At 39.1% G+C, this 16,834-nt stretch overlaps 1 protein-coding gene across 3 annotated transcripts in view; it reads left to right on the top strand.

Annotated features, from left to right (window-relative positions):
* The window catches only part of LOC309634704 (uncharacterized protein), a 405,124-nt gene that overhangs the window by 210,527 nt on the left and 177,763 nt on the right, over nt 1–16,834 (top strand). For all 3 annotated transcript variants that reach the window (XM_082405126.1, XM_082405125.1, XM_082405124.1), the window contains exon 3: nt 2,018–2,087. In XM_082405126.1, the coding sequence (XP_082261252.1) occupies nt 2,077–2,087 (11 nt within the window). In that variant the 5' untranslated portion in view covers nt 2,018–2,076. The remainder of the gene's footprint in view (nt 1–2,017; nt 2,088–16,834) is intronic.

Raw genomic sequence — 16,834 nt, 5'->3', positions numbered from 1 at the left:
TCTGGTATGGCTATTACCCAAAAGGAAGGCAGAAAGACTGAAATAGGACTGGAGGGCATTGGAGATACATTTCACTCATTTTGCAATTTTGTTTGAGTCTGACTCCCCAAAGAAGAAATATTTGGGAATTCTGTTTTCTAATATCAAATGCAATGGGGAAGGATGCACAATAATATGGAACTGATCTAGTAAAGTTTGTGGTGGACAGTCCCCCAACTTGAAGGTAATTGGGAAAACAAAAGAAAAACAAGATCAAAAGTCAATTCAAAGAAATCACAAAAACTGAGTGCTTTGGTGGGAAAAAAGCACCCCCCACTAAGACATCTGTAGCATTTTAGTTTGGCAGTGGGGGTTTGGGGGGTTTTTTTTGGTCTTTTTTGGCATGGTAGAGGTGTCATTCTATTGTCCACTAGCTTCTGTTTTTTTCTGTTGCTATCAGTCTTGGTTTTGCACTGATTTATTGTTATCTGGTAGCTTATAAGATTTTATCTTTTTTTTTTTATTTAGCGTTTTTACTATGATGAATCTAAGTAGGATTTACTTTTGATTTATCCTGCTTAAGTTTCCTAACCCTTCTTGAATTTCTGGCCTAATTCCTTCTGTCCATTTTGAAGTACTCTGATCCACTGTTTCTTCAAATAATGCTTCTTCCTTCAAACTCTTTCTCACTTCTGGAACTCCAACTACATGTATGACATTTTTCTGATGATCTTTTCACTATGTTTCATTTTTCCTTAATTCCCTTGTATATATTTTCCATTAATTACTTTCCTTGTTTCAGTCCAAATATTTTCTATTGACATACCCTCAAGTTCACTAATTCTTTTTTTTAGCTGTGTCTTATCAGCTGTGATAAATTGGATTGTCTGAATTCATTTATATTTATTATCTGGTCTTTCTCTTTGTCCTGTTCCTTGGTATAATTGGTAATTTTTAAATTGAATGTTCGACATTGTGCATTAAAATGTCTTGATCGGGAGATCAGCTCGATGCTTTGTGAAGACCTAGAGGGGTGGGATAGGGAGGGTGGGAAGGAGGCTCAAGAGGGAGGGGATATGGGGATGTATGTATGCATATAGCTGAGTCACTTTGTTGTACAGCAGAAACTAACACAACATTGTAAAGCAATTATACTCTAAAAAATTTGTGAAAAAAATAAATAAACAAATAAAAAACAAAATGTCCTGGTTGCCTCAGCACCTCCTGAGTAATTTCAAGGAACTTTAGCAATCTGACTGTCAGGTTCTTGATTCCTAATTTTGCAAATAACAAAGTAACACAAATGTCAGAAAGCCTTTTTATATATTAATGCCTCTCCATTACATATTACATTATATGTACATATTAATACATTATTATTCTATATTAAATTTATTTCTGTCCCTGGTGACACAAGTATTTCCCCCTTATTAAAAACCACCTTCTATTACATACCATTTATCACTCTTTTTATGAAAGTTTACTGTAGCCAAAAAAAAAAAAAACCACAAACAAACAAAAATTTAAATTTGGGAAGAAGGAACTGATACTTCACTTATACCTCATAGGTTTTACAAGCTTATCAGTTTACACTGCAGACCTCTTTTCCCCATTTCCTTTCTTTTTATGATTCTTTCACTGTCTCAGGGCTATCATGTACAGATACAAAGAAGATTAACAATGTCTTTTTACCTTTCATATTCTTCAAAATCTTATAACATTGTGAGTTTGGGCTCCTTTCTATATCTACTGTATTCAATGAATCAGAAAATTAGACTTTAAAATTACACTTTCTCTTTCTGGCTAGTGTCATTCTTATGCTTGTCAGAAGAGAACATTCTTTTAAAGCCAGATTTCCCACGAAAAAAAGATAGATTGACTTCACTGACAAATGCATCCTGGTAACATGTATGCCTGAGGAAATCATGTAAGAAACAGTTATGTCAGCCTGCTTAGAGTTAAAAAGAAACGGTATTTGATACACTCTCACATTAATATGAATACTAGGTGTCTAACCCTCAAATGCTGTTTGCTTAAGGTGTTTTGCAGAAGGGCTTGACATCAAAAAGAACATCTGGAGAACAGCAAACCAGAGGGATGTACGCAAGGTAAGCAGGCCATCTCAGGCCTAAGGATTTGGGATGTGATTATCTCAATTCAAAACATTCCAGGGGACTGTGTTCCCCTCTTCTAACTCTCCCCATCGTGGCTAGTACAGACCTAGGGTCAAAATCCTAACAAAGAATCTACAAAGTCATAGGCCTCCAGAACTGATTTCCTCCCTGCTGGACTGAATTTCAATTATCTCACCACCACTGTAGGAGTGCAGTTTTCCAACTAACATTTCACTGAGAATGCCAGGGGACTACAGGGGAGAGAGGAGGATGGAGAGCCATCTTGATCCTTTATCACTTAAAAAAATGCACAGACAAAGATGAAAGTAGTTTGACACTTATAATCCCTTGAGAAGACGGAGGACCTGGCTGTCAACTTAAATACCACTTGAGAGCACACAAAACAAATGAAAGGAAATCGAAAGGTACACCAGACATGCTGTTCTTGAAGCACAAAAACAAAGGTTGGCATGGAGAAAGGCCAGCTCACAAGACAGCAGAGATAAAGTTTGAGACCTGGGAGCATCAGAGCAGATTTAAAACATCTGAATTTCCAGAATAATTGACTATGAGGTTGTTATGGCTCCTTATGTCTTTGGTGCCCTTTCCTGCTCTTTCTTTGGAAGGAAACATATAGCTCAAGCCCTACAGGAGCTCTCTCAGCACATAGCAGTGGTTAAAATTATGAAATGTGAAGTCAGACAGACCAGAGTTCAATTCCCAGCTGCCACTTGCTAGACTCAATGAACTGGATCAATGGGCTCAACCATCCTGAATCTTAATTTCTTTATGGGTAACTTCCTACCCCACAGGAGTATTATATCTGTTAGCAATGGGCAGAACTAAGCCTTGTGGGTAATTCTATAGACATGTTAAAGAGATATTTGAAAAATCAACTTTGTGCTTTTGGGATGGATATTACGAAATATGGGCTGGCTGAACTTGAGGAGCAATCTTTCAGACCATGCCTGGGTTAGAAGACATCATTTTGCTGCATTACCATGGGTGTAGGAATGAGGGCAGCATATTTGAATTTGTCCCTATAACAAGATTCTAGGGTAAGCCCTGTATAAGCAGGAGAACCATTCCTATGCATTTTACAATACATGTTATCATGGGAACATGTATTAAACATGATAACAAAATTATCACCTTGAACAAAGATTTGTTGTTACCTGCTATGTTCAGGGCAATGGCTTAGGTACTGGGAATTCAGTCCTCTTCAAGGTCAGCCAAGAGATGCATACCTAACTAGCACTGAATTACACCATACCTCCCCCCTGCACATATACACAAAGAATTGTTACTAAATTATGTTTAGGTGTGGTAACATCAGCTTTATTGACAGTGTTATTAAAAAAGATCCCTAAGAAATTTGTTGAATTGTGAGAACGCTGTTGATTAAATCACAAAGAGTTCTCTTTACACAGCCTCAAGATAAAATTCTGCCTGATCCTAGTTTAAAGAATAGTTGTAATTCTCTTAAGAAATTGATTTGTTTTTTATCCAGGGGATATTGCGACTCTTGTTAAGTGAAAAGGATTCTTTGCAACTGGTTTATGGAAAAGCACTAAACTATGGCCCAATCATGGTAAATCTGTAGGTCACAATAATATTCATTTTAACATCATATTGTTATAATTTAAGTAGTTTTGAAAATTTCCTGAAATATTTTCTGAAACATCAAAAGGTACAAATAAGTACCCAATTAACTGGTTTTGAGCCATTTTCACATTGCCTGAGAGAGAGGATGGCTGGTCCTCTCACTGAGTTAAAGGAAGTGGTATCTACAGATGAGAGTCACACTGAAGAGAACATTTTGTGCCCTCTAACATACAACTATAAGGTTGGACTAAATATTTTATGACAAATTTCATTCTAAATTTAAAAGTCAGTTTGAAAGAAATTTTTATATCTATAGCAAAATAATTGGTACCACTTTAACATACGACTTCCCCCTAAAAATATACAGAGTCACACACACACACAAATACAAAAAAAATAGTGTATCAGCACTCAGATATGTACAGAATACTTTAAAATGTTAAAAATATACAAGAAGGCTTGATAAGAGTCAGGCCCAAGTGATAGTATTAATTATAATTAAGTAGATTAAATAAAGTAATTCCATGTATAATAAAGTTGAAACTCAGAGAACAATAAAAAGAAAAATGCAAATAATAGTTTTGAAAATACAAAGTACATTCACAAATTTTTACAAAAAGTTTTCTTTTATTGTCCCTATACCTAAGCTCCTATATGATGGTTTTTAAATAATAATAGACAGTAGAAACTCCTGGGGAAAGGCTTCTGATTCAAGATGCCACACTTAGCTCATCTATTTACCTCTTCTTCTTCCCAGAACCACAGTAAAATGATCATAAGATAATATAAAATGGTTTACATGCCAATAGTCATGAAGAAAATAGAAGGGGGTTAACAGCAGACACAGAGCCCAATACATTTCTAGGAGACGTTTTATAATAGGTAGAATAATGGCCCACAATGATGTCCACACTTTAATCCCCAGAACCTGTGGATATGTTACCTTACATGGCAAAAGGTATTTTGCCAATATGATTAAGGTTACAGATCTTGAGATAAGAGACTACTCTGGATTATTCAGGTAGGCCCAATCTAATCCCATGAGTCCTTGAAAGCAAAGAACTTTTCTTGGCTTTGGACAGAGACAGAAGTGGGGCTGGGAGGAGGGTGCAGGGCTGGAGAGAAAAATGCAACACTGCTGGTTTTGAAGATGTAAGAAGGGGGTCATGAGCCAACAAACACAAGCAGCCTCTAGAAGCTGGAAAAAGCAAGGAAACGGATTATCCTCTCGAGCTTTCAGAAAGGAAGTGACACCCTAGTGACACCTTGATTTTAGTCCTGTGAGATGTGCAATGGACTTCTGGCATCTAGAACTGTAAAATAACACATTTGTGCTGTTTTAAGCTACTATCTTCAGGGTAATTTGTCATAACTACAATAGAAAACTAATATATACCTAATTCAGGGATACTGGTTGATGAAGCAGGACAAAGAAAGCTGTGATCCAGCATTTGCCAGCATGGGACAATGGCCAAAGAGGAAAAGAAAGAAGAAATATGAAGCTTTAGAAGATCAATAAAATGTCTCGATATCAAACATGAAGTTCCACAAAGATGATATAGGAAACACAAGACAGGAAGTAGCAAAGAAATAATGTAAGTGAGGTTCCCAGAATTAAGTGAGGACAAAAGTCTTCAGATTAAAAGGGTCCACCAGTTGCCCAGTTCATGAATCACTGAATGAAGACCTACTACCAGATACATCACTGTGAAATGTGTGAGTTATTTCAGGAATAAGAAATGATGCTAAACATTTAGAAAAGAAGATAAATGACCTTTAGAAAGTAGAGAAAATACGGTTGTCAAGGACAAGCAACATCAAATATTGAAGGTCAATGGACAAATACACTCAAAGCCTTGAGGGAAATTATTTTCATGAGTTTTGTACAAAAGCCAAACTATCAATTAAATGTGGTGACACACAAACCTCAGGCTGAAGATTAATCTGACAAGTTTTTTTATGCACATTTTCTTAGGAAGTCCAGGAAAATGGAGCAGTGAACCAAGGAACGAAAGATCTAGGTCAGTGGCACCAACTCAGAAAGCAAAAGCAGCTGCTGGACCACAGCTCAGCCACAGGCTGACAGAGCAAAAGACCCGGCAGCCCAGCCTGACCTGGAAGAAGGAGGCCTCCAAAAGGTAGCCTTCGGGAAAGAAGGGGTTAGATTCCAAATCCACCCATGCCTTATCACCTCCATCACCCCCGTCTCCTACACACCATCGTCATCTCAAGTCTGAACTAGTACGGAAGCCTCTTAAATGCTCCCTGCCTCTAGTGCCCCCATATATTCTAAATATAACATCCAGAGCTATCTTTTGTTTAACCATTTTTTAAATTGAAGTATAGTTAATTTACACTGCTCTATTAGTGTCAGGTATAGAGCAAAGTGATTCAATTATACATATAATGGAAGTTACATATAACTGAAGAGTCAGGGGCAGCTGCACTCCCTGTGGTCTTCCCTCCAGGACCTGGCTGGTGGAGCGGCCTGTCTGGAATATGCCAGATAAAGGCGTTCTTGACTTTTTTTTCCTGCTGTGGACTCCTGGCAATTTTGTGACGCTTACGGACCCTTCCCAGAACAATATTTTTACACATAATAAAATCACATTAAACTATATTTAAGTTAAAAATATATATATTGTATGTATGTATAATTTTCCATTATATATGTATATATGCATATATATAATTTTCCATTATAGGTTACTACAGGATATTGAATATAGTTCCCTGTGCTATACAGTAGGTCCTTGTTGTTTATCTGTTTTATATACAGTAGTGTGACTATGTTAAACCCAAATTCCTAATGTCTCCCCCCACATCCACCGCTATCCCCTTTGGTAACCATAGGTTTGTTTTCTATGTCTGTGAGTCTATTTCTGTTTTGTAAATAAGTTCATTTATATCATTTTTTTAAATTCCACATATAAGTGATATCATATGATACTTGTCTTTCTCTGTTTGACATTTCATTTAATATCATGTCTCTAGGTCCTTCCATGTTGCTGCAAATGGCATTATTTCATTCTTTTTTATGGCTGTGTAGTATTCCATTGTGCATATATACCACATCTTCTTTATCCGTTCATCTGTTGATACACACATAGGTTGCTTCCATGTCTTGGCTATTGTTAAGAGTGCTGCTATGAATGTTGGGGTGCATGTACCTTCTCTATTTAAAGTTTTCATTTTTTTCAGATATATAGCCAGGAGTGGGATTGCTGGATCATATGATAGCTCTGTTTTTAGTATTTTAAGGAACCTCCATACTGTTCTCCACAGTGGGTGCACCAATTTACATTCCCACCAACAGTGTAGGAGGGTTCCCTTTTCTCCACACCCTTTCCAGCATTTATTACTTGTAGACGTTTTAATGTTGTCCATTCTGACCAGTGTGAGGTGGTACCTCTGTGTAGTTTTGAATTGCATTTATGTAATAATTAGCAGTGTTGAGCTTCTTTTCATGGGCATATTGGCCATCTATATGTCTTCTTTGGAGAAATTTTTTTTAGGTCTTCTGCCCATTTTTTGATTGGCTTGTTTGTGTTTTTTTGATATTAAGCTGTATGAGCTGTTTGTACATTTTGGAAATGAATCCTTTGTCAGTAGCAACATTTGCAAATATTTTCTGCTAGTCCGTAGGTTGTCTTTTCCTTTTCTTGATGGTTTCCCAGAGCTATCTTTTTGACACATCAAACTGAACATGTTACTCATGCTCAAAACCCAATGGGTTCCCATCACACTTAGAGCAAAATTCTATTCTTTGGCCCACAAACATCTAACAGGTTTGGTCACTGACTGACACCCACTCCAATTTTATTTCTTATCATTATTACCTTTCTCACATTTTTCTCAATAGTAATGTCCTTTTGGGGTTCATCCAACATGACAAGCAATTCTTACCTCAGTACAATCACCCTTGATTTTTTTTTAACAAATTGATTGGAGTATAATTGCTTCACTATGGTGTCTTAGATTCTGCTGTATAACAAAGTGAATCACCTATACATATACATATATCCGCATATCTCCTCCCTCATGCGTCTCCCTCGCAGACTCCCCATCCCACTGCTCTAGGTGGTTACAAAGCACTGAGCTGATCTTCCTGGGCTATGCAACTGCTTCCCACTAGCTATCTATTTTACATTTGGTGGTGTATATATGTCCATGCCACTCTCTCACTTCGTCCCAGCTTACCCTTCCCCCTCCCCATATCCTCAAGTCCATTCTCTACATCTGTGTCTTCATTCCTGTCCTGCCACTAGGTTCTTCAGAACCTTTTCTTTTTTTTTTTTATTACATGTATATGTGTTATCATACGGTATTTGTTTTACTCTTTCTGACTTACTTCACTCTGGATGACAGCCTCTAGGTCCATCCACCTCACTACAAATAACTCAATTGCGTTTCTTTTTATGGCTGAGTAATATTCCATTGTATATGTGTGCCACATCTTCTTTATCCATTCGTCTGTCGATGGACACTTAGGTTGCTTCCATGTCCTGGCTACTAAAAATAGTGCTGCAATGAACATTGTGGTACATGACTCTCTTTGAATTATGGTTTTCTCAGGGTATATGCCCAGTAGTGGGATTGCTGGGTCGTATGGTAGTTCTATTTTTAGTTTTTTAAGGAACCTCCATACTGTTCTCCATAGTGGCTGTATCAATTTACATTCCCACCAACAGTGCAAGAGGGTTCCCTTTTCTCCACACCCTCTCCAGCATTTATTGTTTGTAGACTTTTTGATGATGGCCATTCTGACTGTAGTGAGGTGATACCTCATTGTAGCTTTGATTTGCATTTCTCTAGTGATTAGTGATGTTGAGCATGCTTTCATGTGTTTGTTGGCAATCTGTACATATTCTTTGGAGAAATATCTATTTAGGTCTTCTGCCCATTTTTGGATTGGGTTGTTTGTTTTATTGATATTGAGCAGCATGAGCAGCTTGTAAATTTTGGAGATTAATCCTTTGTCACTTGCTTCATTTGCAAATATTTTCTCCCATTCTGAGGGTTGTCTTTTCGTCTTGTTTATAGTTTCCTTTGCTGTGCAAAAGCTTTTAAGTTTCATTAGGTCCCATTTGTTTATTTTTGTTTTTATTTCCGTTTCTCTAGGAGGTGGGTCAAAAAGGATCTTGCTGTGATTTATGTCATAGAGTGTTCTGCCTATGTTTCCCTCTAAGAGTTTGATAGTGTCTGGCCTTGCATTTAAGTCTTTAATCCATTTTGAGTTTATTTTTGTGTATGGTGTTAGGGAGTTTTCTAATTTCATTCTTTTACATGTAGTTGTCCAGTTTTCCCAGCACCACTTATTGAAGAGGTTTGCTTTTCTCCATTGTATATTCTTGCCTCCTTTATCAAAGATAAAGTGATCATATGTGCGTGGGTTTATCTCTGGGCTTTCTATCCTTATCCATTGATCTATATTTCTGTTTTTGTGCCAGTACCATACTGTCTTGATTACTGTAGCTTTGTACTATAGTATGAAGTCCAGGAGCCTGATTCCTCCAGCTCTGTTTTGCTTTCACAAGATTCCTTGGCTATTCAGGGTCTTTTGTGTTTCCATACAAATTGTGGAATTTTTTGTTCTAGTCTGTGAAAAGTGCCATTGGTAGTTTGATAGGGATTGCATTGAATCTGTAGATTGCTGTGCGTAGTATAGTCATTTTAACAATGTTGATTCTTCCAATCCAAGAACATGGTATATCTCTCCATCTGTTTGTATCATCTTTGCTTTCTTTCATCAGTGTCTTATAGTTGTCTGCATACAGGTCTTTTGTCTCCTTAGGTAGGTTTATTCTTTGGTATTTTATTCTTTTTGTTGCAGTGGTAAATGGGAGTGTTTCCTTAATTTCTCTTTCAGACTTTTCATCATTCGTGTAAAGGAATGAAAGAGATTTCTGTGCATTAGTTTTGTATCCTGCTACTTTACCAAATTCATTGATTAGGTCTAGTAGTTTTCTGGTAGCATCTTTAGGATTCTCTATGTATAGTATCATGTCATCTGCAAACAGTGACAGCTTTACTTCTTCTTTTCCGATTTGGATTCCTTTTATTTCTCTTTCTTCTCTGATTGCTGTGGCTAAAACTTCCAAAACTATGTTGAATAATAATGGTGAGAGTGGACAACCTTGTCTTGTTCCTGATCTTAGTGGAAATGGTTTCAGTTTTTCACCATTGAGAATGATGTTGGCTGTGGGTTTGTTATATATGGCCGTTATTATGTTGAGTTAAGTTCCCCCTATGCCTACTTTCTATAAATGGGTGCTGGATTTTGTCGAAAGATTTTTCTGCATCTATTGAGATGATCATATGGTTGTTCTCCTTCAATTTGTTAACATGGTTTATCACATTGATTGATTTGCGTATATTGAAGAATCTTTGCATTCCTGGGATAAACCCCACTTAATCATGGTATGTGATCCTTCTAATGTGCTGTTGGATTCTGTTTGCTAGTATTTTGTTGAAGATTTTTGCATCTATGTTCATCAGTGATACTGGCTTGTAGTTTTCTTTCTTTGTGACATCTTTGTCTGGTTTTGGTATCAGGGTGATGGTGGCCTCGTAGAGTGAGTTTGGAGTGTTCCTCCCTCTGCTACATTTTGGAAGAGTTTGAGAAGGATAGGTGTTAGCTGTTCTCTAAATGTTTGATAGAATTCACCTGTGAAGCCATCTGGTCATGGGCTTTTGTTTGTTGGAAGGTTTTTAATCACAGTCTCAATTTCAGTGCTTGTGATTGGTCTGTTTATATTTTCTATTTCTTCCTGGTTCAGATTCAGAAGGTTGTGCTTTTCTAAGAATTTGTCCATTTCTTCCAGGTTGTCCATTTTATTTGCATATAGTTGCTTGTAGTAATCTCTCATGATCCTTTGTATTTCTTCAATGTCAGTTGTTACTTCTCCTTTTTCATTTCTAATTCTACTGATTTGAGTCTTCTCCCTTTTTTTCTTGATGAGTCTGGCTAATGGTTTATTAATTTTGCTTATCTTCTCAAAGAACCAGCTTTTAGTTTTATTGATCTTTGCTATTGTTTCCTTCATTTCTTTTTCATCAATTTCTGATGAAGAAATCTTTATGATTTCTTTCCTTCTGCTAACTCTGGGGGGTTTTTTGTTCTTCTTCCTCTAATTGTTTTAAGTGTAAGGTTAGGTTGTTTATTTGAGATGTTTCTTGTTTCTTGAGGTGGGATTGTATTGCTCTAAACTTCCCCCTTAGAACTGCTTTTGCTGCATCCCATCAGTGTTGGGTTGTCGTGTTTTCATCGTCATTTGTTTCTAGGTATTTTTTGATTTCCTCTTTGATTTTTTCAGTGATCTCTTGGTTATTTAGTAGTGTATTGTTTAGCCTCTATGTGTTTGTATTTTTTACAGATTTTTTCCTGTAATTTCTATCTAGTCTCATAGTGTTGTAGTCGGAAAAGATACTTGATATGATTTCAATTTTCTTAAATTTACCAAGGCTTGATATGTGACCCAAGAAATGATCTATCCTGGAGAATGTTCCAGAAGAAAGTCTATTCTGTTGTTTTTGGATGGAATATCCTATAAATATCTATTAAGTCTATCTGGACTAATGTGTCATTTAAAGCTTCTGTCTCCTTATTTATTTTCATTTTGGATGATCTGTCCATTGGTGAAAGTGGGGTGTTAAAGTCCTCTACTATGACTGTGTTCATGTTGATTTCCCCTTTCATGTCTGTTAGTATTTGCCTTAAGTATTGAGGTGCTCCTATGTTGGGTGCATAAATATTTACAATTGTTAAATATTCTTCTTTGATTGTCCCTTGATCATTATGTAGTGTCCTTCTGTGTCTCTTGTAATAGTCTTTATTTTAAAGTCTATTTTGTCTGATATGAGAATTGTTACTCCAGCTTTGTTTTGGTTTCCATTTGCATGGAATATCTTTTTTTCATCCTCTCACTTTCAGTCTGTATGTGTCCTTAGGTCTGAAGTGGGTCTCTTGTAGACAGCATATATACAGGTCTTGTTTTTGTATCCTTTCAGCCAGCTTATGTCTTTTGGTTGGAGCATTTAATCCATTTGCATTTAAGGTAGTTATTGATATGTATGTTCCTATTACCATTTTCTTAATTGTTTTGGGTTTGTTATTGTAGGTCTTTTCCTTCTCTTGTGTTTCTTGCCAAGCGAAGTTCCCTTAGCATTTGTTGTAAAGCTGGTTTGGTGGTGCTGAATTCTCTTAGCTCTTGCTTCTCTGTTAAGGTTTTAGTTTCTCCATAGAATCTGAACGAAATCCTTGCTGGGTAGAGAAATATTGGTTTTAGTTTTTTTCCATTTCAACACTTTGAATATGTCCTGCCACTCCCTTCTGGCTTGCAGAGTTTCTGCTGAAAGTTCAGCTGTTAACCTTATGGGGATGCCCTTGTATGTTATTTGTTGCTTTTCCCTTGCTGGTTTCAATATTTTTTCTTTGTATTTAATTTTTGATAGTTTGATTAATATGTGTCTTGGCATGTTTCTCCTTGGATGTATCCTGTATGGGACTCTTTGTGCTTCCTGGAGTATTTCCTTTACCTTATTAGGGAAGTTTTCAACTATAATCTCTTCAAATATTTCTTCAGTCCCTTTCTTTTCCTCTTCTTCTTCTGGGACCCGTATTATTCAAATGTTGGTCCATTTAATGTTGTCCCAGAGGTCTCTGAGACTGTCCTCAATTCTTTTCATACTTTTTTTTCTTTATTCTGCTCTGCAGTAGTTATTTCCACTATTTTATCTTCCAGGTCACTTATCCTTTCTTCTGCCTCAGTTATTCTGCTATTGATTCCTTCTAGAGAGTTTTTAATTTCATTTATTTTGTTGTTCATCATTGTTTGTTTGCTCTTTAGTTCTTCTAGATCCTTGTTAAACGTTTCTTGTATTTTCTCCTTTCTATTTCCAAGATTTTGGATCATCTTTACTCTCATTACTCTGAATTGTTTTTCAGGCAGACTGTGTATTTCCTCTTCATTTGTTTGGTCTGGTGGGTTTTTACCTTGCTCCTTCTTCTGCTGTGTATTTCTCTGTCTTCTCATTTTGCTTAACTTACTGTGTTTGGTGTATCGTTTTTGCAGGCTGCAGGTTCATAGTTCCCGTTGTTTTTGGTGTCTGCTCCCAGTGGGTAACATTGGTTCAGTAGGTTGTGTAGGCTTCCTGGTTGAGGGGACTGGTGCCTGTGTTCTGGTGGATGAGGTTGGATCTTGTCTTTCTGGTGGGCATGTCCACGTCTGGTGGTGTGTTTTGGGGTGTCTGTGGCCTTATTATGATATTAGGCAGCCTCTCTGCTAATGGATGGGGCTGTGTTCCTGTCTTGCTAGTTGTTTGGCATAGGGTCTCCAGAACTGTAGCTTGGTGCTCATTGAATGGAGCTGGGTCTTAGCATTGAGATGGAAATCTCTGTGAGCGCTTTTGCCATTTGATATTACGTGGAGCCGGGAGCTCTCTGATGGACCAATGTCCTGAACTTGGCTCTCCCACCTCAGAGGCACAGGCCTGACACCAGGCCGGAGCACCAAGACCCTGTCAGCCACACAGCTCAGAAGAAATAGGAGAAAAAAAGAAAGAAAGAAAGAAAAAATAAAATAAAGTTATTAATTAAAAAAAAATTTAAATTATTAATAATTTAAAAAATTAAAAAGTAATTAAAAAAAAAGAAAGAAGGATAGAAGAGAGCAACCAAACCAAAAAACAAATCCACGAATGATAACAAGCACTAAAATCTATACTCAAAAAATAAAAAAAAAGTACAGACAGAACCCTAGGAGAAATGGTAAAAGCAAAGCTATACTGACAAAATTACAAAAAGAAGCATACACATACACACTCACAAAAATAGAAAAAGGAAAAAAAAAAAAAATATATATATATATAAAGGAAGAGAACAACCAAATCAATAAACAAATCTACCAATGATAATAAACTTTAATTACTAAACTAAGATAAACATAAAAACAGAAACAAATTCAATGCAGAAAGCAAACCCCAAGTCTGCCGTTGCTCCCAAAGTCCTCTGCCTCCATTTGGGATGATTTGTTGTCTATTCAGGTATTCCACAGATGCAGGTACATCAAGTTGACTGTGGAGATTTAATCTGCTGCTCCTGAGGCTGCTGGGAGAAATTGCCCTTTCTCTTCTTTGTTCGCACTACTACTGGGTTTCAGCTTTGGGTTTGGCCCTGCCTCTGCATGTAGGTCGTCTGAGGGCATCTGTTCTTTTCTCAGACAGGACAGGGTTAAAGGAGCAGCTGATTAGGGGGCTCTGGCTCACTCAGGCCGTGAGAGGGAGGGGTATGGATTTCAGGGTGAGCCTGCAGCGGCAGAGGCCGGCGTGACGTTGCAGCAGCCTGAGGCGCGCCATGTGTTCTCCTGGGGAAGTTGTCCCTGGATCACAGGACCCTGGCAGTGGCGGGCTGCACAGGCTCCCGGGAGGGGCGGTGTGGAGAGTGACCTGTGCTTGCACACAGGCTCCTTGGTGGCGGCAGCAGCAGCCTTAGCGTCTCATGCCCGTCTCTGGGGTCCGCTCGATAGCTGCAGCTCGTGCCCGTTTCTGGAGCTCGTTTAGATGGCGCTCTGAATCCCCTCTCCTCATGCGCCCCAAAACAATGGTCTCTTGACTCTTAGGCAGTTCCAGACTCTTTCCTGGACTCCCTCCCGGCTAGCTGTGGCGCACTAGCCCCCTTCAGGCTGTGTTCACGCAGCCAACCCCAGTCCTCTCCCTGGGATCCGACCGAAGCCCGAGCCTCAGCTCCCAGCCCCCGCCCGCCCCGGCGGGTGAGCACCAGCACCTCTCGGGCTGGTGAGTGCTGGTCGGCACCGCTCCTCTGTGTGGGAATCTCTCTGCTTTGCCCTCCGCACCCCTGTGGCTGCGCTCTCCTCCGTGGCTCCGAAGCTTCCCCCCTCTGCCACCTGCAGTCTCTGCCCACGAAGGGGCTTCCTAGTGTGTGGAAACCTTTCCTCCTTCACGGCTCCCTCCCACTGGTGTGGGTCCCATCCCTATTCTTTTGTCTCTGTTTTTTCTGTTTTCTTCTGCTCTACCCAGGTACGTGGGGAGTTTCTTGCCTTTGGGAGGTCTGAGGTCTTCTGCCAGCGTTCAGTAGGTGTTCTGTAGGAGTTGTTCCACATGTAGATGAATTTCTGATGTATTTGTCGGAAGGAAGGTGATCTCCACATCTTAGTCCTATGCCATCTTGAAGGTCTCTCCAGGTTTTTCTTGTTAAAAACATTTATTTTCTTTTTTTTCTTTCCCCCATTCCCCATCCCACATCCCCCACTCCCGTTCCATAGCTCAGCTTTTTCTTAATATTAGTCAAAAGATGAAAGTACAAGTGTTTTATTCCATAGACATTATGCACTGAGGCATGACGGAAAACAATGTCAGTTTTCTTCCTCCACCCATGCTCTTGACTTCACTGATTTGAGGCTTCTGTGAACTTCTTTGAGCTTTGGTGCTAATTTTGATGTTCTGTGAGCTGTTCCCCCCAAGGGGTTATTTTGGCATGCTGGCGGTTCTTCCTCTTTTCCTTCCTTTAGCAATAAGTCTAGGGTGAGGTGTGGAGGCGGCTTGAGGCTGGGGTGAGTCCACTTATTCCTCAGCTCATTGCCCTGTATTCGTCTGCCAGGGCTACCATAACAAAGTAATGTAGATGGATGGCCTAAACAACACGGTTTTATTTTCTCACAGTTCTGGAGGCTAGACATCTGAGAACAGGTGTTGGCAGGATCGATTCCTTCAGCAGCCTCTGTCCTTGGCTTGTAGATGGGCTCCTTGTCCCTCTGTGTTCACACGGTCTGCCTTCTGTGTGTGTGTCTGTGTCCTCATCTCCTCTTCTTATTAGGACACCAGTCATACTAGATTAGGGCTCATCCTCATGACCAAAGTTTAACTTCATTACCTCTTGAAAAGTCCTACCTCCAAATGTAGTCATGTTCTGAGGTACTGGGGCTTAGGACTTCAACCAATGAACTTTGATGGGAGTGCAATTCAGCCCTTAGGAGCCCCCTTCCTGCAGATTCAAGGTTGGCATAGTCAGCCTTGGGTGTTACATCTCTCCATCTCCCTCCTCTGTTCTGCCTCCCTCTTCTGCTTTTAAGAGCTCCCATGATTACATAGGGCCCATTTGGTTAACCCAGGATAACCTCCCTTTTTTACAGTAAACTAATTAGCAACTTTAATTCCATCTGTAACCTTACTTTGCTTTTGCCATGTAATATAACATAGTCACAGGCTCTGGGATTAAGGCATGTGCATCTTTGGGGGCCATAACCCTGCCTACCCCTCTAACCAAGAACAGAATCCATCCCGCTTTTCAACAAATACCAATTCTCTCCTTTAAGTCTACTTGGGGCCAAACTCTTGGGGAAAATTTTCTCCTTCCTCTTCTTATTTTTCCTGTTTCCATTGAGGATAAGAGTGTGAGCAAGTATACTTCTGCCCCCTTCTCCACACTGGGATACAGTCTTTCTCAAAGAAGCAGAGCTCACCAATCAGGCTTGTCTGAATCAGTACATCCATTTGGCCAGGTTAGCAGAGGCTGGAGGCATGGTGTCAAGGGCAGAAACCAGACCTCACACTTCCTCTTTCCCTTAATGTCATGGATCAATAGGGAGGCCAGGAACTTTTCCTCTGGCAGAGACATCCATCTCTTCTCCAACCTTCACATTTTCTTCTTTTACTTTCTGCATCCAGCCTGACTGGCCCGCTTGTCCTTCTTCATGATGAGTGAATAAGTCAGCTTAGAACTTGCCCTCTACAGCCCTCTGTCTTTTCTTCAGTGCAAGAGGAGAAAAGTACCCCACTTTGTTTTCAGCTCTGAGTCACATTCTCCAGTCCAGTTTTTATCCAGACTCCTGCTTTGAGATGATTAATTTTGCAAGTGCCCCATAATCTCAAAGCAGGAGTCTCTGGATAAAGGCACTTGCAAAATCATTGTCACCCATATTTTCTTTTGGAGTTAGCATATAATTCTCCTGTGATGTCTGTCAGCCAGCCTTTAGAGAGGAGAAAAAGAGCATGTTAAAGCTCAAACAAGAGCATCTACTTTACTCTAATAATGCTGCTGTGTGGAAACCAGAGGTTTATTTGAAGTCTTCTAGTATTTTCTACAGGATAGTATGACAAGGATGCTGATATAGAGGATC

Source organism: Balaenoptera borealis (genome assembly GCF_965194805.1).
Source record: "Balaenoptera borealis genome assembly, chromosome: 9".
In the NCBI taxonomy this organism is placed as follows: Eukaryota; Metazoa; Chordata; class Mammalia; order Artiodactyla; family Balaenopteridae; genus Balaenoptera; species Balaenoptera borealis.
The sequence above is the reverse complement of the archived record's forward strand: the minus strand, read 5'-3'. Positions and strand labels throughout refer to the sequence as shown.